This window comes from Lutjanus erythropterus, chromosome 11 (genome assembly GCF_056507025.1).
Source record: "Lutjanus erythropterus isolate fLutEry1 chromosome 11, fLutEry1.hap2, whole genome shotgun sequence".
In the NCBI taxonomy this organism is placed as follows: domain Eukaryota; kingdom Metazoa; phylum Chordata; class Actinopteri; order Lutjaniformes; family Lutjanidae; genus Lutjanus; species Lutjanus erythropterus.
In genome coordinates, this window is record NC_139327.1 from 21,473,417 (window position 1) to 21,499,882 (window position 26,466).

A 26,466-nucleotide genomic window follows, 5' to 3' on the forward strand; every position below is an offset into this window, starting at 1 on the left:
GTGGATATCAGATTTAATCATTTATTCATAATTTATACAGTGACCTTAAATTATTGCTCATTTTACAAACTGTCATGCTCATATCAAACCATAGGCTGCATAGACCGAGATCTGACAGCCTCCTCATGCTTGTCACACTTTGGGTTTATCAAACCTGTTCTCTATTAAACCTAAGCATTAACTAGCCGACAAAGAATTAAAGTGCAGACAAAAGTAAACCTTAATGGAAAATACTGTCTTTGCTGAGGCAGATGTTGCTGTGCACTAAGGTAGATGCCTTACAAAACTGACCAAAGCCCCCGCAATGGAGGTGACCCAAAGATCATCAAAATCAAAAGTTACGATACTGTGTAGCAACTCCGCAAAGCTCAAACCTGAGAAATGTTGGCCAACGACAATTAATCCACCAGACAGCCTAATGAATCTTTTGACTATTTTTAAATCCCAACAAACATGTTCACATTGTATTGTGACAGGTCAAAAGGACAGATGGTCATCGATTTTAATGCAAACTTTCCACCAAGTGTGGAAAGCATTTGAAGAATTTTGATTCTCATCTGATGAAAATGTGACGAAAGCTTTGGGATTTTATGAAGCCTATCCTGATAATGCTCATTGTGAAGAACTTTGATATTTGGATCAAGCTATTCTGTAGCAGAACAGTATTAAACAGCTTTACAAGTCACAACATTGTCGTCAAGGACATATTTAACATGATTCTCCCAGATACAAGGCACCCAGTGCAACAGAACTGACACGTCTTTCAGACAATTTCAAGCCATCTTCACGCAACTGTCTTTGCAAAATGGCAGTTGACAAACCCAAGGTATGTCGCAAATCACAATCAGATGTCTTTGTTAAACATTACTGACAACACAAGGCATAACTCTTCAGATTTTCTCACATTCACACAATCCATGTAACCTGACCTCAATCTTGTTGACCAACCAGCAACGGAAAAAAAACTTTTTTGGCTCAATTTCATATTTGGTCGTACCCCCGACCCCCCTCCCTCCCCTCACCCAGACATTCAGTCCACGCTTCAGATCAACAAAGAGTTTTTCTGGCAGCCTGGACCAAGTTTCCTCCAAAACCATGGAGGAGGTCACACTGCTCCAGCTCATCGTACCGTCCACTTCGCAGGAAGCAGAGCACTGTAGTTTTGCACGTCTCCTTGCAGGGCTCCGACACGTGTCCTTTATGTCTGAAATACCAGAACTTCTGGAAGGCCTGGTCATCTTTGATAAAGGTCTGCATCAGCCCATTGCAGTCAGAAGGGAACAGGCTGGTCAGACCGTACGCCTTGGTGGCACGGTATAACAGGATCCATTTGGGGTTCTTTTCCGGTGTGCTTGGTGCTTCTGGACTGTGGTTTACCTCTGTGAGGTTCAGGATGTAGGTTTCATGGTCAAGAACCAGCCGAGAGCTGCCTTGGTAATTTCCATCGACATAATAGACACGGTAACCTGGTGAGGGGAAAAAAAAAAAAAAAAGATTTATTTTAAAGCGGTGTGTGTTGCTTCTGAAATGTTTGGAGAACTAATTTATGAACTCACCTGGGTTCAGATTAACGTATGTGGTGACACTGGGAGCAATGAAAGCCACTCCCAAAGGGCGGGTCATGGTCGCCTCATCATAAAACATTTGGAACTCATCCAGATGTGTGTGGCCAAAAAACTGTCCAGTGATTGTACTTTCATATCTGGAAAAACAGAGGATGTTTAAAAAGGTGCTGTGTACACCATTCAGCTTCTCTAGATGTCAGCAAACAACCATGTAAAGCAGAGTTATGGTTTCCTGAGCAGAGTCGTACTCCCTCCCTTCCTTGTTGTAATCTGAGCTTCTCTGTTCTTCCTTGTTGTGATCTGGCTGTGTGTGCATATTGGTGCATGTCAGTGCCTCTCTGGCCACACACTCCCACCTTGTGACAGTGACTCTGTAGAGTCACACTCATGGTTGTGGAAGATCTCTTGAATAAGTTGTGGGCTATAAATACACTAGCAAGCTTTGGGATTCCCTCATGCCCTTCAGAAACAGGAACATTCATTATGAGGGTAAATATTTATCTAAAAGATAATGTTATACAAAGCACTGAGGGAGATGTAGGTGTATGGGCAGTGACATGGCACACTCACTGCATTCATGGCATAGTAAGCTTGTGAAGGTAAAATTATAAAATCCATACAATGCTTAAAAAGAAAAAAAAAATGGCTGCATTTTTTCTTTGGTTTAACAATTTTTCATTTACCAATCTTAAACTGATTAGATCCTTGTTTTTTCCCCCCCACAGTCCCTGAAAAAGCTCAACACAGGCAATCAAGTCAAATCAAGTCTATTTTCTTTTTTCATTTCTTCAGAACAATAAATACTATTTTCACAATGGCATGTAACTGCATCATGTGTGCACAAAATTAGTTGAGGTAAGGATACGTAACACTTCTCGTTTGGAACTAACAAAACTAACTCTTGTCCATCACAGACACAAAACAGGTGCTGCACCTGAAGGGAGTTTGGTTTGCAAGCCTGCACTGATGCAAACTCCGTGTTGGAGGGTTTTATAACCCACTCCCCCTGAAGGCCAACTTGGTTGGAATGTCACTGACTGTGGTGGATCCTCCACACAAACATGCAAAGGGTGAATTAATTAGTGAACAGGCAGAGCTTGTAGGGGCCAGATTGGAAGTGAGCCAAAGTCTTCCCTGCATCCATTAACATGACCGAAGGCGAGTAATTTTCTCATATGACACAAACTGTACACTAAAAGGTGTTTCTGAAGACATTTGAGGCAATACACAGCCTAGTTTGACAGTTTGATCTGAGCAGTTTGTGTTTAGATGCTGTTCTTTTAACTTCAGTAAAATTAGGCACCAATTTGTTTTGGTCTGAGATGCCAGTGCTGTTCCACAGAACAGTTGTAATGAGTGAATTTCTAGTTGTAATGAATGTCAGACACCACCTTTAAACAAGATGGAAAACTTTACAACTTGTCTCATTTTTCTTCTAATCAGTAGTTTGTAAAGACATACCGTCACAACTAACAACTGATCTTTCAAGCGAAAAACATATTCATAAAGTGGCCATACAAACCACAAGCGGAAGTGAAACCAGCACTGCCAGTAAACCAGTCAACCATATATGCAACTGACTAAAATTATGTTTACATTTGCACATTATCCCCAGAGTTTAATTACCATATACTGGCAATAGATGGCAGCTACAACAGACGTAGCATTCATAAACTGACATTGGGAAAATGTGTGTTCCAAAGTACATCCTATGATCTAAAGCAATCACATGGTTCATTACTAATTAGTATTGAGTACATCGAACTGACGGCAAGTAAACACAATGATGTGCCCCTACTGCTATTATATACACTTGCACTACCAATTCCATTTCGAACATTTCTTGGAGCCAATGATCAATGTAGCTACCTGTTCACAATGTGATAGTAGTTCCAGCTCCAGCTGCCAAGACACAGGCCAGGTGGGATGTGACCAATGATATGTACCTGCAAACAGGAAGAAATGACACCACATTGAGAAAAAATATTGCACTAATAAACATTTTTTATTGCAATCTTGTGCTCAGTACCAGTAAGTAGAGGGAAGCAAAATTACAAAGCCATATAGTTATTATCCACATCTATGATGAAGCATGTGAGCGTTTAACAGCTTTACAATGTTCAGTGACCAAACTGACCCAGCTTTCATGTCTGCCACTCTACTCACCTTCTCTCCCTTGTCCTCACTGGCTTGCAGAATATGGACCAGCCACTGCAGCTGGTTAGCAGGATCGGTCGAGTTCACCATCAACCAGAAGTTTTCTCGAGCGCAGAAGTTCATGTTGAGAGAGACCACCCTGAGACCAGGCTGAATCTCCATTGTGTAGAATCCTCCGTATCTGAAATTACAGCCAAAGACACTGAAGGACTCAGAGAGTGAAATTCACCTCTAGGGGCGTCCTTCAAAAGTCTAAACCTTCTGAGAAATGTGAGCATTTCTGTTAACAAACAGTGGGATGTGAAACTGCAAGAACAAACATCTAAAATAAACCAAGTTCCTACTTTTAAAAAAAACATACATCTTATCTACAGGGTGACCTGACCTGCACAGCAACATCAACACACATACAGACATAAGAAAAACATGATTATCAAGAACCTCAAAGTCTTCAAAGCTTGCTCTGGTAACCATGGTGCCCACTCTTCTGCCATCGTATCGTAGAGCCAGGCACATGATCTGTTGCCATGAACAAAGGGCGGGGGGAAGCTGTTCACTGGTGTACTCTCATGGTTCCCTATGGCAGGGTAGACTGTCACATTAGGTCCCAGGTGTCTGCACAGAAAATGAGCGAAAGACACTGGAGTCAATATCTGTTTGGATCAATTCCAGGTGACACAGGACAAACATGTGACCACAGCAGCAGCAAACACACCCTGAATGTTACCAATATTTGGAGTCAGAGTACAAGGCCACTGTGTTTTCTAGAAAGTTTATTAAAATTCTATTAAAAAACTACACTAACAGTTAAAGGGTAACAGATTTTTCATGTCATTTTTCCCCATGTCAAAAAAGCTTAAAATTTAAAAAGTAAAATTACTTGTGGATGAGCCTGGAAATCACTGTGAGCTCTGACAGCTGCTGTTTCCTGGTCTGGGACCAAACATTGTGCGCTGGTATGTCTCCGGTCCAGTAGACCCAGTCCCAGGGTCCCGCTGCGGCAGCGTTTTCCAGGAGGTTCTCCACCGTCCGTAGAGGCAGGTCACACTTACTGTAGGTTCCCCAGTACCCGGCCTCCCTCCGCCTCCAGCTGGGAGAGCCTGAGTCCTTACGGCAACACAGAGGGTCCTTGCAGTCTGCACTGCTGCCGGCTTCATACTCCTGTTGGTGGAGATGGTTAGAGTCTGATCCAAAACAAAGTTAAGTGACCAAAATCATCACTGTTTCTCATATGAAACTGCATTTAAAGGGATGGCTCCAACTGTTTAAAGTGGGGTTGTATGAGGTACTTACAGTAGATGCCAGTTGGCTTACCCACAGTTTGGAGAAGCAGAAAGGAGTATCAGCAAGGAAGCTAAGTAATGTACTGCTGTGAACAGGATCAGCAACAAAATGTATTTTAGCTACTTGAAAAAAGGCCTACATAAAAAAGAAAAAATCTACACTATATTTAGAATATTTTCACCACTTTTCTTTGACATTATCTAGTCTTTTCTGATGGGAAACCAACATTATTTAAACCAAATATCACACTCTCTCCAAACCAACCAAAGTCCATGGGTGAAATCAGTAACTGCAGTTATTAGTAACTGATCTACTTCTGCCTTAATTGGTCTGCTTGTGTTATTAGGAAACTTCAGTGAATCTAAACTATCCTTTTAAAAAACACAAAGACACACAATAACACAACAGACAAATAAACAGAGTCAGCTGTAGACCAGCAACTCCTGTTTTTTGTGAGGTAAAATAACTGATTTTGCCAATGTCGTCTGGTTGATGAAGAGAGTGCAATATTTGGCTTATATAATGGCTGTTCCCACTGAAAAAGGCTGCCTGATGGTAGGGTAAAGCAGTGGAAATATTCAAAATACAGTGTATACTTACACTAATTTAGAATTAGTTTTAAGAGGACCTTCTCTAAGTGGCCAAAACACCTTTTGTTGCTGACCCTGTCCAGAGCAGAACATTGCTTTGCTTTAATGTTGGTACTCCTCTCTGCCTATCCAAACTGTGCCAGCTGGCATGTACTGTGGGTAATACACTAAGTACGGGTAAGTACCGCACACAATCCAACATTAAATCATCTGAACTGTATCTGTGATGCAAACACTTTGCATCACAGATACTTTGCATCACATTGCATACACAGTGATGATTATTTCAGTTTATTTCTGCTTTGGTTAATCTCTCTCACCTTGTCCCAGTGGATGTCTGTTAGAAACAGCACCCTGCTCTGTGGAGAGCCAGCTTTGGGAGGAGAAGGTGGTGTAACAGGGGGCTTAGGGACATTTGGCAAGGTGATATTCCAGGGTGCATAGATGTCAAATTTGCCACAGGAAGGGCCCACCAGCAGTGCGCATGCTTCCGTGGGCCACAGCAAGGACTCCTGCAGAGCCCGGATGAAGTCGTCCCTGAACAGCTCTGTTATTTGTCGACACACCTGCTCATCAGCCAGATGCAGACGAATACACGCCTCACCTACAGCTCGTGCCACACGCTCTTCATTTGTATCGCTCTAGGAGAGAAAAGCAAAACGGGATTAGACAAGTGTAAATATATACAAATTCAACAAAAAAGAAGTGATGAGTCAGTGACTGGTGCCAAAACCTCAAAATTCTCAAAAAACAAGCCAAGCTGAGGTCTAAAATTCCTTCTAACTAAACCACTTGATGTCAGTCACACTCTTGGATGAGGAAGAACTATTTAAGTGGAATATTTGCACATTTGATTTGAATAAGAAAAAATAATGTGAAATTGAGTTTCTGAGGTCAACAACTGCAACTATTGGACAGCAGGAACACTTGAGTTCAACAATGAGACCATATGATAAAGATGTCTCAAGCATGTTTTTGTGCAAAATCAGCTATAAATACCAGATGATATAAAAAGCAAGCAGAACAAGAGGCAGAACAAGAACTGAACCTTCTCCATATGGGGACCTTAGGATCACATGCCACATTTGTTGGCAAACTTGAGTAACCCCAAGTAAATTGGTGTTCATGTATATTAAATGTAGAATGTCTGTACTGACACAATAGGATGTGAATCACTACCATTACTGACTAACCTAAATATTCTCAGAATTTTGAAATAAATTTTGCTGAACTCTGAGAACACCTAAGCAGGTGTTCATGCAACCATTTAGCCCAGTTTAGTCAAGGAAGTCAGTCAAAAATCTTTAACTGGTTATAAATGTAACAAAAAGACGAGCAAACAGAAGAAAGTACTATTGTCATGATGTACTAAAGAAAAAAAAGAAAAAAAAAAAATTTGATAGATAGATAGATAGATAGATAGATAGAGAGACTTCTAGATCTTGACTCCAGCCTTTATGAATGTTAGGATGCTTTGTTTTTGATCTTTAAGGGAGTGTTGATTCAACTTTATTTTGGAGAGTGTGGAGTGGCTGTAGTTTGTTCAGAGATGTAGTCTCCTGTCATTGATATAAAGAAGAACTGACAGAATATTAGGCAGTAGAAATTAGCAACAACAAAAATACAGCTTGCAGAGTGAGCATTAAAGGGTAGTTCATGTTACATGTTAGTTCAGATCCAACCCAAACCTTTAAAGACACCAAAGTCACAATAGCCAACAAACTAACAGATTGAGTGAGCAGTTGGTCGGCAATTCCTGTATTCTGTGAGGTAAAGGATGTCTGGTGGCTTTGACGATAGTGAGAGGTTTCAGTTCCCTGCTTTAAAGATCTGTCTCTGTGTAGGGATCCTTTCCATAATGTTGACACAGAATAATAAATCTGAGCCCGTCTGTGGCAAAAACAGACACTTTTAGTGGATTTACTTTGATGACTGCATTGAGGCAATCTATTGCATCAATCACAAAACTTTTTGTACCTATTCAGGGCTCACTGTAAATGTGTTTTTCCTACTTGCCTGGTTGGACAAGTTGTTCAGATATCTACTTACCCAAAGTCAATTTTACATGCCTCAGGACAAACTGTTTTATTTTTTTAGTGGTTATCAAACAATTAAGACTAAAGTAACTATCATGTTTAATCTGGGGCTGTAACATCTATAAAATCAGATCAGAAACTAGTTAAAAAAAATACCCATGCCAGTTTTTCAAAGTCCAAGATGATGTCTTTAAATGTCTTAAATATCAAAAGATTCACTGTTCACTTTAGGTGACATTGCTCATCCAGAAGTTGCACAAGCATCCTCTTTAGTAAGAAACTTGCTCAAACATTACCAGAAGGGCGATATCCAGGACAGTGAAGACAGCTTTGCACATGGGGCAGGTGAGATTTTTCCAGTTAAATCCGACCCCTGGACGGTTAAACTGCTCCATGAATACCAGCCTGGGCTGCTGTGAGGTCTGTGCTGGATGACAGGAGCCAAACGGCGCCAACATTAACACCAGAGAGCAGGTTATCAGCCCAGAGCATGGCAGCAGCAGGGTGGGGAGCCTCATTGTTCAGGCAGCAGGTGTCCTCGGAGGACTGTTGTCTGACAGCCTCCTCTGTACGGGACATGAAGGAAGTAACACTCAGGGTGTAATTTAACACTTCAGCTTGACAAGAAATGACTCATATACACCCACAAACACATCTGAAGGAAGAACAGATACAAAAACCCACAGCAGCCTGCTAACAACGTAGCTAGCTAGCTAGCTGCTCCTTTGCCCCCTCTAACTTAACGTTACCTCAAAAAACAGCAGACCAGAGGGTCGTCGTTGTCTTCCCCGGGTGTGAGGACAACAGGCCGGTCAGTAGATTCACAACAGCCCCGCTACTTTCCACTTCCACAAAGTGTACTGATGGACAGGAGGTCGACGAGACTTTCTCCACCTGTGCGCTCTCGTGTCGGTCAGCAGCACACTGCAGTTTGTTGTGAGAACTGTCTCACTTATCGGTCTCGTGAAAGGCACAGAGAATCAGCTGACTCGTCACGTGATTAAGTCTTTTTTTTTTTTTTTTTTTTTTTTTTTTCCTTTCGTCCGAGCAAATTAGTGCAGCTGTTTAACCACTTAGTGCAAAGGGAAATAGTACAGGCATTGTACGACGTGACCCCACACAAATTGCAACAGAGGCTCTTTGGATTGGTCTAATAAATTTGGTGTTTGTAATATATTAAAAGTCTGAACAAAATCCAAGTTGGGGAAAGAATTGGAAAATATACATTAAAATACAATTTCCCACTGTTAAAACCTATTAATTCACGTCTTCTTATGTAGGAACGTAATTTCAATTTATTTTGAAGTGCGTGTTTTTTTTTTGTTTTTGGTGTTTTTATATGGCACAGTAAGTGTGCGTCCTCCCTGCTCAGGTGGGGAGGGCGGTGCTAATCATTTAAATTGGTGGCGTGACGTAGGACGGGGAGAGGGCAGAGGACAGCAGCTGCACTGTCATTGACCTCAGCCTCAGCAGATGTTGCTTTGCTAAATCATAGTTAAAGACTCAAAGACTCCGAGAAACTGCATCTTAAATTCGTCTTTTGTTTTTTGCAATAAATTATAAGAACACTTAAGATATATTGGGATTTATACAGAGAATGAACAACATAAGCAATCTAATAACTCATGAAGTCAAAGGAAATATGAAGTTTAATGACCATCTGGAGAATTTTAAAGCTCTGCACCTCTTACACCGAAAAGAGGATAGTGATAAATGCTATCAGCTGAGATGTGTGCAGATAATAGCCTTTCTTGCAGATGTTACAAAATAGATTTCCCCGGTTCCCTCAGCTTTACCGAAGTCTCCTCGTCTGCCACTCAGGTGGTAAAATTACCACTTGAAGAGGGTGAAAATACAAATGCAAATGGGGTTCTGGGTGACGTTGATACACAGGCAGTGAGATCAGTCAAATCCAACGCATCCTCCTCCTCCTCCTCACTACGCATCAGTGCAGAGGCAGAGAGAGCAGCTTTAATGGCAAAAGCTTTTATGCTGAAAGAAAAACATGCAAATCCTTAAAAAAAGAAGAGAAACACTGGAACTACAGACAGAAATAGCAGCCACTACAGCCAAAATCAACTATGTAAAAGTGGGTGGAATGGCAATTCTTAACCCTGTGCAGTCTGATGTAGCCCCAGTTCAAAAAGCCTGTATTAGGCGCAGAGGCAGAGGAAGCTGGTGTAACAGCAGCCACAGATGTGTAGCTGGATAAAAAAAAAAAAAAAAAGTATTGAGGAGGCAAGGCAGAAGCTCAGGTGCAATTTCCCCTTTTTGATTTCAGTCAGTCTGTTGTTCAACCTAAACTTAAACTCCACAGTAATGCCCAGCAATGACCACAACCAACCCCAATGCACAGTATTCACTCTGTCATACCCCTAGCCCAAGATAGACAGTGAACTCTGTCACAAGGGCAAATCACTCCTATGTCCTGCTCAACACCAGATAACCACATGATCAAAATACTGGAGAATCAAAATGATCTGTCTGCATTGCCACAATGAAGCATTCCCCTCTTTGATGGACAAATTCTGGAGTGCAAGTCCTTTACTCATTCATTCAAACATATGACAGGCTGCAGTTCCTCATACAGGTCACAAAAGGCCAAGTTCAAAACCTAGTCAAAAGCTGTGACTACATGTCTGCAGGATTACACCATGTTACTTAGGAGTTTCCAACATGAGAAGCATTGTGCTTAAGCTGCCATACAAGCTCAAAGAGAAATGTCACAACAAAGCCTAGGAAACTGCAAGAAGAGCGCAATCGTAGGGTTAGGATCCTGGACTTTGTCTGTTTTATTGAAAAACAAGCTTGCATACCTGCCCACCTAGTTTTTGGTGACCTTCAAGACCAGTCAGCTGTTAAAAGGAAAAGAAGCTGTAAAGGCCCGATCTCCTGTCAAGTTAAAGTTCTCAAAGTTGTCCGGCAGCAGTTTTACTACAGGTGTTGCTCTTGACCCAAAAGAAAAGGAGCCTGAACTCTGTCGTCCTTTCTACAGATGTAAGGACACATTGGAGGGCAATCAATCCTTTAAGTTACAAGATATTAAAGATGGCTACCTGACATGTAAAATCCTTAAAAAGGCATCTACTCCTTTTACCTTATTAAAAATTCTAAATTCTTGAAAAGTCTTAGTTTTCCTGTTGGACACAAGATGTCTCCTAACTCACTGTAAAGTCCACTCTCAGTGTATGGGCACTAGCAGCTTAAGTTTCTACATCACACTTGTGTAAGTTAAAAATTAGACAAGGACTGAGTTTGATGGTTCACTATTAACTTTAGAAAAAGTAGTTTGACAAAAAAAACCTCTTAGCACTCATTGTAAATTATCAGAGCTTTCAGCCCCATCTTGTGGCCTTCATCAGTAGAGAGAGTTTGCACAGTGGACAACAACTGAGAATTGAAGCACACTGTATAGGTAAACATCCAACTGGCCTTTATAATCAGTGTCAAGAAAATGAAACAGCGGAGCATGTCCAGATTTCATGTTTTGATAGTGTGAAGAAGGAAAGGAGGTCAATGATTATAGGTCGACAGAGGAAAGGACAAGTGGAGGCTAGGATGACAGATGCGCTTGAGTGTGGGGACACAGTGGAGGAGAGTAAGGAGACTTTTCCTTTTTTAAAAAAAAAAAAAAACTACTGGACTCATTAGAAGTCTGCAAAAGAGTAGGAAAAAGCCAGAAGGCGATAATACAAAATAAAGGATGCCATAAAATCTAAAGAGGAAGGAAAAGGACTACATCTCCATGGCAACTATAAAACTCCATCTGCTGAACAGAGCCACAACATTTGGCTGAAAAGTCTCCAGCACTTTCTTGCACCTTGTGCTAGGAGTTTTTTGGTAAACTTATGTGAGCATGAAGCGGTCCACCAAAAGGTAGGTGATGTTTCGAAAAAAACAACAAAGATTTGTCATAAATATAAAACATTTATTGCATTGGCATTTGCTAATGTGTATAAAAGCACTGTTTCTATACACATTTCTTTGGATTGCTTTCTGTCTGACTCATCACTGAATATAATCCACACTGGATCAAAAGGTTTGCAGATATTTCAGTGAACATGTTTCAACCATAATAAAGAGCAACATAGTCAGGCTAAAGAACATTTATACCTCAAATTTAAATTATACAGGAAAAGCAATATAATACTTATTGTTTGTGTAGCTGAAGTGGTCTCTGACATTATTTACAGTGGCTTAGCAGATACATGATTGATGTGAAGATAACAAGTGGTTTGAAGTTAAAAAAAACCATAGTAACAGGAGTGTACAAATTGCTGCAGTGAAGGCGTTCACTTGTCTTGCATCTTCTCCAGGATGGGAACGATCATGTCAAACTTGGGTCTCTTGGCTGGGTCTTCGTTCATGCAGAGCCTCATCAGCTTACAGATATGAGGTGAAATCCCCGGTGGAATAGTTGGCCGAAGTCCTTCAAGAGCCACCTTAGCAACGAGGGGGAGGCAAAATACAAAGACGCTGTAAACATCTCAAACAGAAACCTGCAAAAGCCTTGGGATGTTTTGGATGCATGGTGTTTGCACATATGCTGTAGTGTTTCCAAGGGCCTGTTTACACCCGGCATTAACATTAGTCCTGGGTGATCCGATCACAAGTGGAGAGCTCTAAGTACATGTGTGAATGCATCAAAGACACGTTGAGGACAAATTGAGATCTGACCACTCTGACCACATTTGGAGGTGGTCTAGGCTGCATATGACCATATTATTTCAGCATTTCAGTACGTGAATATGTCCTGGGCCACATTGAAGCACCATTTACTCAACTGGCTTAAACACAAAGTAGCTGTTTGATTTCCATTTGGTTCACTGTAATGCAAATCACATGTTAGGGCTCTCTTTCCTGCCAAGATAAACTGTCTGTGAACACACTAGTAACCACAACATCCCCAGACTCCCTTAAAAAATAGTGCAATTTTGAGAGTTGTTAAGTGAGGAGCAACTTTATAAACTTTGTGAAATGCTATCTATGACAAATTCTTAATTATTTGGGCCTCATTGTAAATTCTGCTATTTCAGCTATTAGTTATTTCTTTCTCTGTGTAAAAACAAAAACAAAAAAACATTGCGTTTCTTTGTCCCACCATGTTAAAGACCACTACTGTTGAGCTGCTGGTTACCAACAACAAGGCATTCTGCAAACATGTTTGTTTGTACATGGAGCGGGGAAGTGAAACACCTAAATCGAATTCTTAATCATTTGTGCCATCTTATAAATTTGGCATAAACACAAAACCCTAAGCCGTGTCTTTAATTGGATGCTTCATAGTGCACTGGGATGCACAGTTTTACCTTTGACTTTGTCATTAATGCATTTCTTGGTTATCTCTGATGTGAAAACATCAGATTCCCACACAGTTCTGCTCATAGTTATAAAGCATAGTTATAAAATCCCACCATGGAGCACCATGGAGCTCTTCTGCTGGGCTGCTGACAGCACAGGTAAAATATGAGGCTCACTGTGAGCTTGTAGAGGAATTTAGTGTGGTGCGGAATTTAAAAAAAAGGAACTAATAATAAAATCTTCATATCTATCAGCTAAATGGACAGTTTAACTGACAAAACAGCCCTAGTGTTTATTTGCATATAGAGCGGGGAAGTAAGATCCTCACTTGAAGCGGTCACTCAAGATACATGTGGACACACATTGTAATGCCGGGGGAAACACACTTGTGATCAGAATACACAGGATTCATGTTAATACCAGGTCTGAACAGGCTCGTACAAAGACATAAAACCCTTGGGGTGTTTTGGAGTTATGGTGTTTGGTGGGTTTCTAAGGGATGCAGACATGTGGAGGTGAAAATTCAAGCCTGTGGGCAAATAAATACTTGTGCCAACCTACCTTCATGCCTATCTCCATGTGTGAGAGGTCAGCAAAGGGAACCTCTCTGGTAACCAGCTCCCACAGTAACACAGCAAAGCTCCACATATCAGCAGATCTTCTGTTTATGTCTTCGGGCCTTTTCTGCAGGGCTGGAAAATCATAAACATAATCTGATTACTCACAGGGTTTGTTTGTTGTTCTGTAACATGGGCGGCACACCAGATGAAGAGCATGACTACCACTGAACTGGGATTAAATTATACAGTACAATATGTTCCTCACTGAGTGACTCATAACGTCTAAGGAGGCAGTATGGGAGGAGGAGGTAGGTGGACGGGACAACAAAGAGCGAAAAAACATACCCTCAGGGGCCATCCATGCTGGAGAGTACATACGACCAGGACACTGGAAGGAGAACTTAGCGTCTGCCATGCTTATTCTGGCTGTCATGTCCTCATCAATCTGAAAATTAATCACATGATCAAACATCTGGTGAGTCAGTGAGTCACAGCTTCGCCTGAGTGGCAGATCTTTTAGTTTATACTTGTGGTTTCTTCTACACCAGTGGTCAAAGATAGCAGAGCAGTGTCTTACCATGACATGTTTACTGTTGAGGTAAAGCCGTGAAACCATTGGTTCCAAAGTGTGAAGGAATGCCATACCGCTGGCGATGTCCAATGCAAACTTCACTGCTTGGCTTTGGTCGACCACCAGAGCTGAGGAAGAGGAAGAACAATAAATTAATGATACAATAATTATGTTAAAAAATAATGATGAACAAGTTTGTATCAACATAAATGGTTTGGGTTACTAAAAGTGAAGTCCATCAAATTCCTCGGGGTGCATTCTTATGTATTTTTAAACTTTAAATAAAAATTCTACAAGATTTTCCTCAAAAAAAACAATGTATAGCTTCATATAAATATAATCCCTTTCAATCATCACTTGTGAAGTGTGTGGTGGTGGCTCTATCTGCAGAGACACTGCTCTCTGCCTGTATTTCCTGTTTTGCTGTTTTGCTGTCACCAACCCAAAACGTTGGAATTTGACCGCCTGATGCTTTTACAAACAGCTCGGGAAAATGCTTTACTTTTAAGGGCCATATTGATGAACTGATGAAAAAATTGTCCAAATTTGCTTATTTTTCAAGTTTCAAGTTTAACTGTTTTGTGAATAAACTCAAACCGAAACTAACTGAAGAAGAAAAAAAATGAGATGAGAGAAAAATAAAAATGTTTGTGCAATGTCCTCCAGGTCCAGGTACAGTAGCAGCCCTAGATCATAGTGCTTTGCTACTTTCCATTTTATACATACACAAAAACACAAACTACTCACTGGTGCCCTGGTGGAGTATGTTGAAGAGGGATCCATACGGCATGTAGTGGGTAATGATGATGGGGTGAGGGGATGGAGGTGCCTGACAGGCCCCAAGAACAGGCAGAATGTTTGGATGAGAAAAGATCCTGTGGAGACACGGCAGAAAGAGAGAGAACATGTGTAAATGTCATTTTAACAAATAAGAAGAAGGGGAAAAAGGTAAATAATTATACAGGAGGGAGGAACCCCGATTAATAAATGTGCTAAAACTTGTTTTATGTAAAGAAAACTTCACACATTCATGTTATTATACACATTTGTATCATCTGTGACCCTTTAAAGTAAAGCTGAGCTGCAGTTTTACTCTTTTCAGTATCTAGAGCTCTTTCATTTCTGTAATACATGTCAGACGATATGTTGCCTCTGAATTTTTCAGCATACTCACCCAAAGTTTTTTTTTTGTGAGCTTCAATTCTTGAAAGAGAGCATGAACTGAAGCCAACATGAAAGCGTGCTGCCAAGTTCTTCCAGTTGCACACTCACATTCTTTAAATTGGCCTGTTCAAAGGTTCCTTTCATTTTTGTCCTATTAAGGCTTTGTTGAGAGTTTTTTTCTGTCATTTAATAAGTTTCTGAAGTTGGTGGTAATAATAAAACTTAGGTAATATGCTAATATGCTTTTCTTTATGCTGTGTTTTGCTGTTTGATTTACACTCTTTGGTATTACATCATTTTATTCTGTGATTTATTTTGACTGATTAGATCTACGTAGGTTATCTCTGTGTTACTAGGTTGTGTGCACATAACAGCCATAAATATATCAACAGTAATTCACTGAATGCAGAAGTCTTTTAAGGGGCTTTGCTGAATGTGTCTTAAAGGGATAGCTCTGATTTTTCAAAGTGGGGTCGTAAAAAGGTATTCATCCATATTCAGTTAATTAACTACAGTAGTCAGCACCCCCTCTACCGCTGTAGGAAGACAAGCAATGTCCTGCTATGGAAAGGGTCAGCAGCAAAACACACTGAAAAACACTCTGAAAGCTCATATTTGTTTTCTTTTGGCTCATCAAAATCCTTTTTTGAAATTGCCTGCACATACTTCAAGTTTCATGTTGTAATGGATTTCTTGTTTACTGTGACGGAGGGAGGTTTGTGAAATTTGTTTTTGACATTGCAGAGCAGAACACATCACGCTGTCAGCAGCTGCCAACAACTGCTTCACCACAACACAGACCAAAACACAGGAAAATACTTGACCTCTAAAACTAAAAACTCCTCTTTATGTTGCACAAGAAGCCACCAATCAATCACATCCATCCTCCCATTAGCTCTGTGTTTACCAGAACGTGATGGGAAGTCCAAACAGACTAATGAACTAAATGAACCCTCATATCTCTATTCTGTCTGCAGACATCACAAGAAATACTGTCAACCAACAACTTAAGTCATAATAATAATAATAATAATAATAATAATAATAATAATAATCACTTGATTTATGTAGTACCTTTAAAAACGTTTTTATTGTTACACTCTTACAAATAGAGGTGCTAACTAGAGCCATAAAGGCTTCTTCAGCTCTTCCCCAACAGAGAACCCTTTTTGGTTCCTCTCTTTCAGAGAGTTCTACCTAGAACATAGGGTTATACCTAGAACCACCTGGTTCTATTAAGAACCCTTCCATGGTCCATGGTTCCACCCAGAGCCCTCTCTCTACCTTCTTAGGATGCTAACACAAACCCACTCAGTGGTTCTACTGAGAACCTTTACATATTCCAAGTGTTTTATCTAGAACCCACACAGGGGGTTCTATCGATAACCTTTTTTATTCCAAGGGTTTTATCTAGAACCCACCCAGGGTTTTTTTTTTTTTTTACCAAGAACAGTTTTATATTCCAAAAATGCTACTGAGAATCCCTTTAAACTCCAGGAGTTTTATCTAGAACCCACCCAGGGTGAAAGAGTTCTTCAAGGATTTCAACAACCCTTCAGGAAGAACCCTTTTGGAGCTCTTATTTCTGAGCATGCAGAACACTGATGTGTGTGAGTTACCTGAGTTTGGGATGCTCCTCATTGAAGTCTCTGCTCTTCCTGGTGGTCCAGTCTCTCACCTGCAGCACCTTCACTATAATCTCGTCGCCCTGCCACCGGCCCTGCCATAACTGCACACAGGGCACAGGGTCGATAAAACTACAGCAGAGCTGAGAAATAATGGAAATGACTGACGCAGTAGGAAAGTGCAACTGACCTCTCCAGACTGGTTCTCATTGATCTTTGCCAGGAGCGAAAGCTGCTTATAATCAATACCAGCTTGCTTGTTGAGGGTACCATTACCTGAAAGAGCCAAATCATGAATAATCAAACAAAAATCCTGATTTTATCAGATGATTCTCTTCCTTTTTATGAAATAAGTTACTCACGAGGTCGTGTTCGCATGGTGCCCTTCCAGAAAGTTTCCTTATAGGGGACTTTGGTCATACTCTGGCCCATTTTCTCTGCCTTTTCTAAAAACAGAAGCAACAACACAAAAGTAACCTGGTGGCACTTTTTTTTATTATTATTTTGCCAATATGATTACTTTCTAGAGGTGTAAAATGCCCACAAATGACCTCTGACCTTGAAGCAGCTGTCTTAGGTGAGGCTTGGCCTTGTCCAGAGGTGTCTGTCCATACCTATTACACACACACACCTGGGCACCACTGGCCACCAAGTCCTAAAACACGAGGGGTTAAACTATGTTATGCACAGACGAGATTTTAAGCATTTAAGGTTTTGGAATTAAAAGCAAAGACACGACTTTATAAAAAACCTCTGTAGTGGCCATTTCTCCCCAGAAGAGGGCCTTTTCAGTCAACACATATCAGGAGAAGTAGAGTGTCTGCAGGTGTGTTGTACTGTACCTCTGCCACTTCGTCTTGGCCCCAGAAGCAGGCGTAGTGAAGCGGTGTGTTTCCATGCTCGTTGACTGTATTGGGGTCGGCTTTGCACTGAATCAGCTGACATGCACAGATCATAAAGTGATAAAATTGGACAACAAAGCAAGCATTCAGTGTGAACAACACATGTACCATCTAGAGACCGTCTGGTTTAATGCCACTCAAGAGGAGAGCAGATGTTCTTTTGTTTTGACCCTGAGTCATATTTGCTAATTTTTATTTGCTGCAGATCTTTTTCTTATCCCCTCAGTGTTTGTGTGTGTGTGTGTGTGTGTGTGTGTGTGTGTGTGTGTGTGTGTGTGTGTGTGTGTGTGTGTCTGTCCTCCTCTGTGAGTTTGTGTGTAATGGTGAACAGGTGGGCCCTTGTAATTGGTCCACTCAACTTGATTGCTGCCTTGGGATTGGACTGGAGAATGACAGCAGCCTCTTTAAACCTCCAGCTGACAGCACTCAGTCTCTCTCCAGTCTTCCACTCTCAACAAAGGAATTAACATGTGTTTTTTTTTTATGTGTCCTTTTAGGATAAGTTTGATAGACTTGTTGAGCCTGAATTTGAGTTATTGAGTAGTAAACTGCACAATGTAAATACAACCAGTACTTTTTAAATATCAGCATTTTCAGCAGCAGACAGTACGAGTGAGAAACCCTTTTATTTTTGACCCTCTTATTGATTTAGGTTAGATTTAGGTTGTTTAGGTTAAACACTTGTCATTTATTTACAGTTTGTTTTCTTTGCAGGGAAGATTAGGTTGATTAAGAAAGTTTTGTTTATTGTTCGGGAGCTCTGTTCTCTCTGAAGTCAAATAAAACTTATATTTTGAACGCTCTGGTAGTGGGAAGAATAAGGGAGCTTTACCTCACGTTATTTCTACGGTTCCCCCTGTACGAGGCACGTAACAGTTTGTTGTGTGAGCTAGGCGAAGTTTAGAATGAAGTTCTTTTTTTCTTTTGTTGTTCCATCCCATCTACAAGGACATAAGGGATCTACTTCTTAGTAAAATGTTCTCCATTGATGTCGATTTCCTTTGGTTGGATGATTAGGCTATGAAAACTTGAGTGCTTCAGGGAGGAAACCTTTTCTGGAGCAGATTGATTTTATTTAGTTTAGGAGAGAAGAGATAGTTCGGATTATTTGATGTGGGGTTGTATGAGGTATTAATCCAGTCACCTACAGTAGATTCTGGTCAGCATGTCCCCAGTTCGGAGAAGCACTTCTGTGGACAGGGTCAGCAATAAAAGTTATTTAATTTGGCCACTTAAAAAGGCCACCTAAATCAGTTTAAGTTAATGCAACACTTATGCTATTTTCACCACTTTGCCATCAGACAATTGCTGTTACATAAACTAAATATTGCTCTCTCTCTCCTAACCAAACCACACAGAAATCAGTAATTTTACCTTGCAGAACTTGAGAGTTGCTAGTCTACTATTGGCTCGATCTGTCAGGTTATTTGTATTATTGTGTGACAAACAAATTAACAGATTAAGGCAGTGGTAGAACAGGAACTTCCGTGTTCTGCAAGATAAAATTACTGATTTGACCTATGGAGTTTGGTTGGTTTGGTGAGGCCAATATTTGTCTTATGTAATGTCAGTTTCCTGTCAGATAAGGTAGTCTGGCAGCAAAGTAAAGTGGTGAAAATACTCTAAATATATCGTCTACTTAAAGTGACAGTTTTTTTAGGTGGACTTCTTTAAGTGGCTAAAATAACTTTGTTGTAGATAATACAATGACTATTGATAAGTACTCCATAAAACCCCACCAAATCCCTTTAAAAAGCTGTAAAATAACTTGGAATTTTGTAATGAAATGTACCTTTGGTGTCTTGTACTGTAAAACCACAAGGGGTAGGAGCTTGTCATGTCTGCATGACGCAAAAATAAAATAAAATCAACCGGTTGTAACCATACTGTGTATAAGCCGGTTTACCTTAGCGACAATGTCTCTATGTCCATGACTGGCAGCGAGGTGTAGCGGGGTATCATCTCCACGGTTCATCACGTTAATACGAGCTCCTCTCATGATGAGCATGTCAACGACGCCACTCCTGCCTTCCCTGCACGCCCAATGAAGGGGGCTGAAGCCATGGTCATCACTGGAACAACAACAATCAATCATTAAGCTGAGATAACTTCACTGTATAATACTTTAAAGGTGCAGTCAAAATCCCAAAATACATGTTTCCTCTGGTCTGCAGGGTTTTGGTGCTGGATTTTAGACATATTGGCTGTAGAGATATCTGCCTTCTCTCGCATGTAATAGGAGTAAATGTATTTTTTGGCGCTTTGAGCACCACAAGCCAAGTGCCATCTACTTCCATTCAACGGACACACAGCACTACTTGCCAGGGGAAAATGTATTTTTGATGTTGGGGTGCTTTGTCCCTTTTAAGTCTAATTACAATATTTTTATAAGATGGTGAAGATATCCCTTGAAGTGTGTGTATGAGGGTGCTGATGCTCTCTTACCCACGCTGAGCACACACCAGCTGACAAAACACTGCCTGTGTGGTTTTCTCTTTGACACACAGGTTCTCACACCCACTACCTTACAGTCTTTATTTAGACTTAAGCACATGCTTCCTCGCGCTACTGGCGGCCTTAAACCCATCTGACTACTGGCCTAGTGATAAATATGTCTGCTCAGGCTGGAATGCCTGCTAACATATGCAAAGACGCACACAGACAGCGCACACAGCACCGCAGCAGTCTACAAGGAACCGAGCTGCCACCTATGTGTGATTGGCCCCTTCACCCGAGCAACTCCCTTTACATTAGCTGACCCCACAGGCAGCTGCCAGGGCTTCTCGCAACTCCCTGCAAAGCCACAAACCGTTTTCTCTATTTGACAATAAACCTCAGGATGGGCTTGTATAGCCTGTAGGAAATAGCTGCACTACTAGCTCACGCTTAAGTGAAATAACAGTTAATCACATTCTCTGTCAATTCTGATCCAGCAGCACTGTGGACAGATAGTTCATAGTCTGACCAAGCCTGTGTGCTATAAAAAGTAACCGAGGGGGAAAAAACTCAGGAATGACAGAGCGGAAAATACACAGTGGAATCCTCGGCTACACATTCTCTCTCTCTTTTTCCCTGTGTCTTCCTGTGTCACACGCTAAAATACACACAAAGCTCCTCGGGGAGATATGAAAAGGCATTTAGGCTGGGCTGCACCAACAAGGATTCATTTTTAAACCTCATTAATTCATGGGTTAACTTTAAATTACGTTGCGCCAAACATTTAAAATAGCTTGAAATTAAGAGAGATTAAATTTAAACTATCTAGATTCAATTTACTTCTGTTGCGCTAAAACTTTAAACTCCAATTTAAAATGTGATCCCGTATTAACTTCACACTAACACTTGAGGATGTTTTTAAGATAACAGCTTTTTTAGATGGACTGTCGTTTTTAATCTATTATTTAGCCATATTGCTTTTTAGGTCATGACAGTGCACAAATTTGTTATTTATTTATTATAATTTGTTTAGGTAAGAATCTCCACACTGATTAAACCCTGTTTAAAGCTACTACAAGGAGTTTTTAACTGGTAATGAAACAGTCTCAGTTTAATACCGATACCTCTATATGTTCTAAATAAACAAACAAGACCATCAGTATAATCGGGTATTTCTGTATAACTATCCTTAATGGCCGCCACCAGCTTGGATTCTCCTTGAAATCAGATTAAATTAGCCTTTGTTTACATTTTCCCAGGCTAAAAACCAGCGCGAAAAGATTTTTATTTGATCATTTTAATTTTCAATAAAGTATTTAAGTTCCTTGTAGTACCTTTAATTTCAGTTTACATCAGTAAACTTGGATTTACTAAACCAAGATTAGTTTTTTTATTGTACAGAGTTCTGCTTAATTCTAAATCTGGATGTACTCATTTTAAACTTAGTTTTGCTAAACTCTCATTAGAACTAATTTTAGATGAAAGGACTCTTTGTTGGTGCAACCCAGTCTTGTGTTTGTCTCAGTGGACTCTCCCGTTCCTAACTTTTTTCATCAGAAACAGAGGGGAAAAACACTCCAGCTCCCACTAAGCAATGTATATTCCCACCAACACAGAACACTTATCACACACTGTTGGGAAAAAATGGCTGGTTCAACACGGTCGAGCCTCTTCAGAGTAATAACAGCCAGAGCGAAGGCCTCCAGCATAATGACTGGTCTCTCAGATGTTTATGCGGGGCTGCAGCTAGCTGCCTGCCTGAGGAGCTCTGTCAGCGAGGGCCTGGCCCTGTATGGAGTTGAACAGAGGAAATGGCCTTGGCTGTTGCGTGGTTGGCTAGCAGCTCTGCAGCCCTCAAAGTCAACGTCAACAAACTGCACATATATGGCCTGGCCCAAGAATGAGATAACCAAGGTCTTTAGCAGTGAGGTCTTCTGGCTCCTTTCTAGCAAGGGAATTATGTAAACAGGCAAAAGTGCTCTGTGTATCCTATACAGCTCAAAAGAATCTAACAGGGCTGAAATTCAGCACCAATATAACTTCACCTAAAGAGTATATTAACTTTTAATGTCTGTATTAAACCCACATACCATGTTTCTTTGAATTACTGTGATTGTTACATACAGTAAATGTCACTTTTCTTTACAGACCAATCAGACTGTATTATTAAGACTTTTTTTTAAATAGGTATATATGTATTTATCAATAAATCATGAAGTGGGTTTATTTGGAACACCTGCACTGTAAAAAAGTTGAGTTAACTCATGATTTCAAGGCAACTGTCTTAAACTTAAACTGTCACTATTTACTATTTTTGAGTTCTCTCTCAGTGTGAGTTTTAAAATAAAATTGAGAAAGCTCATGATTTCAAGGTGAAGTTTTGAATATGCAGTCAAACTCATTAAGTTTTGAAATAAACTGGAAAAAAGGTTTAGCCAACCTATAATCTTTTGTTGAGATAATTTACTTTTCTTCTTTAGATAAACTTGAATCTTTGAGCTTTCAAATCTTTTCTTTGTAAGACAGAACGATTATCATAACAAAAGACTGTAGGTCACCAAAACTTTTTAAAGTTAATTTAAGTTTAAAAAAGGTTAGGTACCCATTAAGCTCATGCCAGATGTTTGACAAGTTTGTGGAAATGAATCATTGATACTTGAAGTGAGGCATTAGACTTCCATTTTAACTAAAGTCTTCCCACTTAAATTTGGGTAGTATTTAGTAAAAATTTAGGAAAAGCAGATTTGGTGGGCTCTTTAGGGTCCTTTCAATCTAACATGTCACAAATTGTTGCAAGAAAACAGGGTGACATCTTTAAAGTGGTTATTTTCTGGTCTGACTAACAGTATAAAACCCAAAATATCTATTTAAATGTGATTAAATCACCCCAGCACTATAATCTAAAGTCAATTTGTGCTTTTCAGTCTAGTGTAGGATGAGTTTTGGGCTATATTCTGTCGTCTGAGTCATTTATGTCACCGCACAACCTCCCTAAATCACGCACTGCTTTTATACACACACAGTTTTTAGGGATGACATCATAAGAAGAGAAATCCAAGAAGAAAAACTGGACTGGAATTACCAAAGCTGGGTGATGCTCAGCGCTATGTGGAGCTGCAGGGAGAGCACAATATGGAAACTATTCAACCACCACTAACGTGCCAAGGATCACTTCTTTGTATGCACGCACACACACACACACACCAGCAAAGAAACACCTCGCCCACCATACCAAATGTGGTACGTTTGCTATAAAGTCAACTCCAATCATTAGGAGGCCAGACGGACTTTACACACACGCCCAGGAGAAGGTACAGGTCAGTCATCTTCAGAGATTTATGTATCCTGAGTTGAGTGTGTGCAGATGCATCTGCTCACCCCAAGTTGAGGTCATTCTCCGTGTTGTCCAACCACAGACGAACGGCCACGGAGTTCCCTTCTCGACACTGTGTGAAGATGTCATCCATGGTTCTGCTGCAGGCTGCCTCTCTTCGCTGTTAGCTCTTTCAATCTCTGTTGAGATCAGGAACATGTAGTCTGCAGGAGATAAACAATGCTTCTTTTATGGGAGGCAAAGTTTGTTTTTTCCTCTAAAATAAACAAAGTCGAGCGGCAACTATCAAATACTTTCATTATCGATTAATCTGCTAATTTTCACGATTGATCGTTTAGTCCAGTGGTTTTCAAACTGGGGTTTGGGAACCAACAGCAGCATTTGAGTGAGTTGCAGAACAGAATATTTTAACTTTTATCAATTTTTATCTTGTATCACTGTAAGAGTACTGGTGCTGGTACTGGTACCATAATTATTTAATACAATACCCAGCCAAAGTGCAGAGATACAGTATTGGGGAATTCCAGCCCCTTTTTGCCTTCTTCTCCAAGAAGAGTTTTAACTAGCTAGCTAATCTGCTAACTAGTAAGCTAGTGTTTTGCTAACAGTAGCTAAATTAAGATGCGACTGTGTTGCTTGCAGGTCCCACAGCAACATCTTTTGACCATCTTCAGAATTCGTTCCTCTTTACGACACAGACAAACATAGAGCATAACATATCTAAGTACAGGAAACAGAAAAGGAGAAAGTTGACTTAGGACTTAAGATTGGTTAATTTTACAGATTTCCCCACTTTCACAGAGTCAGAAACCAATAAATGCCTTTGAACAGACCTTTTGCGTGTATTTGGAGGAGTCTTGGTGTTATGTAAAACCACAATATTAGGCTATATTTGGTTCAACTGTTGAGTGTCTATGGGATAAAATAATTTAATCATGATCCCAACGACATCCAGGAATTGAGCGAAAGCAAATGAACTAATGGTGGTGCCTTTTTTTCAAGCTATGTCTAATGGGAGGTCCACTGTCTCAGACTCTGAAAACCGCTGCTCTATAAAATGTAAAAAAAAATGTGAAAAATGCTTATCACATTTTTCCAGAGCCAAAAGTCACATCTCAAAATTGCTTCTTTAGTCCAACCAACAGTCCAGCATCCAAAGAATCTTCATTTACTATCACTTTCATTTATTATAAATAACAAAGAGAAGCTGGAACCAGCAAATTTTTGACATTCTTGCTTAAAATACACTGAAACAATTAATTGATCATCAAAATAGCTGGCATTTACTTTTCTTTCAGTCAACTAATCCATGAAACGACCAATCACTGCATAATAATAGATACAATAAAGTAAAAATGTTTGTTTATATTCTGTTGATATACACTGTACATCTTCTAGAAGACTGAGCAGGAAAAACAAACATCACTCAATGTCTTCTGAGACAATGTAGGTTGTATTAAGTTAATGTAACACTAATATTAACTCCATAGTGGCTGTATTTCATATACTGTCTTTTGTGGTATTCCTACATTAATTTTAATGGTAGACCAAATATTAAAGTCATTAGTTTTCTACTGCAACTTTTAGATTATCTGCCGCACAAGGACACACAAACATCCAGTCAGAGTTCAGCGAAATTAAATTATGAAGCACACAAATAGTTTTACATTCCCACACTTCCCCTTGGTTTTCATCTTGCTCCGTAGAGTCGGATGGGCTGGCCTATTGGATCACTTTGAATCTATTGTTAAAAAGTCAAAGTCAAGTTGGACATCCACAACAAAAACTTCCCGCATACAGTGTAACCAACGCCATCAAACAGCCAAACAAACATTTTTCAAAAACTCATACCAGCTGCGGATCGATCGATTTCTTGTCAGTTTCCTTTTTTTTCCCCCCCGAAAGTCGGTCGTCTGTGTCCTCAGAATTTAAGAGCAGCAGAAGAGGGAACAGTCTGGGCTGAAGTCCACGCCCCGCTCCTCCGAGCTGATGTGGGCTACTGGTGAGAAGTTTCAGAGGAGCTCCGCTACTGGCCGCCCCGTCTGTCCCGGGACAGCCGCTCGACTGCGCCCCCTGCTGCAGGAAATGCGGTGATGCTGCGCCCGGAGGCCCGAAAATACCGAGGTCAGGTGAGGTGGCAAAAGGATGTGGGCAGGGTCTGTTTTAACTGAGTGGTCGAAGTACATTTACTCAAGTACTGCACTGCACAGATCTGAGGTACTTGCTTTATTTAAGTATTTCACTATTATGCAATTAATATTTATATACTTTTTAATTCACTTGTCTGGCAGCTTTAGTTACTTTTCAGATTTTTTTAACTTGCTCTGCCAGGGGCCCACGTAAAAATATAAATACATGATTTAATATAAATTATTAAAGATATCAAACTGATATTAGGTCAGATATTAAACAGGCATTATATATCAGATAAAGTGAATAAACATTAAAAGGCTCATAACTCATCCCTCTTGAAATTTCTTATTTTCAAATTAACTGTCTTAATAATTTAACTTATTAACAGAGTCAGGAGGATTACTGAAAAAACATATTCTGATACAGTTAATAATTACCTGTTATTAGTAACCTAATTCAAGTATCACAATATGCACTTTTGGATTACCTTAATACAGAATATGGTGAAATTATTGAGCCTAATATAGTGTTTTTAGGGCTGTAAATAATGATTATTTTCATCATTGATAAAAATTGATCAGTTTCTCAAGTAACTGATTAGCTGTTTGGTCCATGAAATGTCACAAATTGTGAAAAGTGTTGATCATAATAAATTGCTGCAATGATTAAGCTATTATTAATCAACTATCAAATTAATCTGCAGGGGAAGCTCACATAACTCAGTTGGTGGAGCGTTTGCCCCATGGGCTGAGGCTGTCCCTATCCAAAATAAAGGTAAAAAGCCCAAAAAATAATCTTTAAAAAAATA

The 26,466-nt window shown here is 40.1% G+C and overlaps 2 protein-coding genes across 2 annotated transcripts; both read right to left on the reverse strand.

The window, feature by feature from the left end:
- Positions 1-7: 7 nt before the first annotated feature.
- Positions 8-8,601, reverse strand: smpd1 (sphingomyelin phosphodiesterase 1). Its single transcript, XM_084731262.1, has 9 exons — positions 8,382-8,601; positions 7,929-8,198; positions 5,917-6,237; positions 4,603-4,883; positions 4,164-4,337; positions 3,732-3,903; positions 3,435-3,511; positions 1,557-1,702; positions 8-1,466 (listed from the first exon to the last, which is right to left on the reverse strand). The coding sequence occupies exons 2-9, from the start codon at positions 8,148-8,150 to the stop codon at positions 1,048-1,050; spliced, it is 1,812 nt and encodes a 603-aa protein (XP_084587388.1). The 5' UTR covers positions 8,151-8,198; positions 8,382-8,601; the 3' UTR covers positions 8-1,047.
- A 2,938-nt stretch (positions 8,602-11,539) lies between these two features.
- ilk (integrin-linked kinase) lies at positions 11,540-25,547 on the reverse strand. The gene is made up of 13 exons (XM_084731266.1): positions 25,374-25,547; positions 23,570-23,727; positions 19,662-19,827; positions 17,696-17,791; positions 17,412-17,508; positions 17,216-17,299; positions 17,044-17,129; positions 16,848-16,957; positions 14,812-14,939; positions 14,071-14,192; positions 13,839-13,938; positions 13,495-13,625; positions 11,540-12,074 (listed from the first exon to the last, which is right to left on the reverse strand). Exons 2-13 carry the CDS (start codon positions 23,656-23,658, stop codon positions 11,925-11,927), a joined length of 1,359 nt encoding a protein of 452 aa, XP_084587392.1. The 5' UTR covers positions 23,659-23,727; positions 25,374-25,547; the 3' UTR covers positions 11,540-11,924.
- Between the last annotated feature and the right edge of the window lie 919 nt (positions 25,548-26,466).

Bases quoted from the DNA above. Each gene is read 5' to 3' on its own strand.
- smpd1 (XM_084731262.1), bottom strand. From the start codon at position 8,150: ATGAGGCTCCCCACCCTGCTGCTGCCATGCTCTGGGCTGATAACCTGC. The intron at 4,884-5,916 runs GTGAGAGAGATT...CTCCACCAACAG, and splicing joins CAGACATCCACTGGGACAAG to GAGTATGAAGCCGGCAGCAG. The intron at 1,467-1,556 runs GTGAGTTCATAA...TCCCCTCACCAG, and splicing joins ATACGTTAATCTGAACCCAG to GTTACCGTGTCTATTATGTC.
- ilk (XM_084731266.1), bottom strand. From the start codon at position 23,658: ATGGATGACATCTTCACACAGTGTCGAGAAGGGAACTCCGTGGCCGTT. The intron at 17,509-17,695 runs GTACAGTACAAC...CTCGTGTTTTAG, and splicing joins GCCAAGACGAAGTGGCAGAG to GACTTGGTGGCCAGTGGTGC. The intron at 13,939-14,070 runs GTAAGACACTGC...ATTAATTTTCAG, and splicing joins TCAACAGTAAACATGTCATG to ATTGATGAGGACATGACAGC.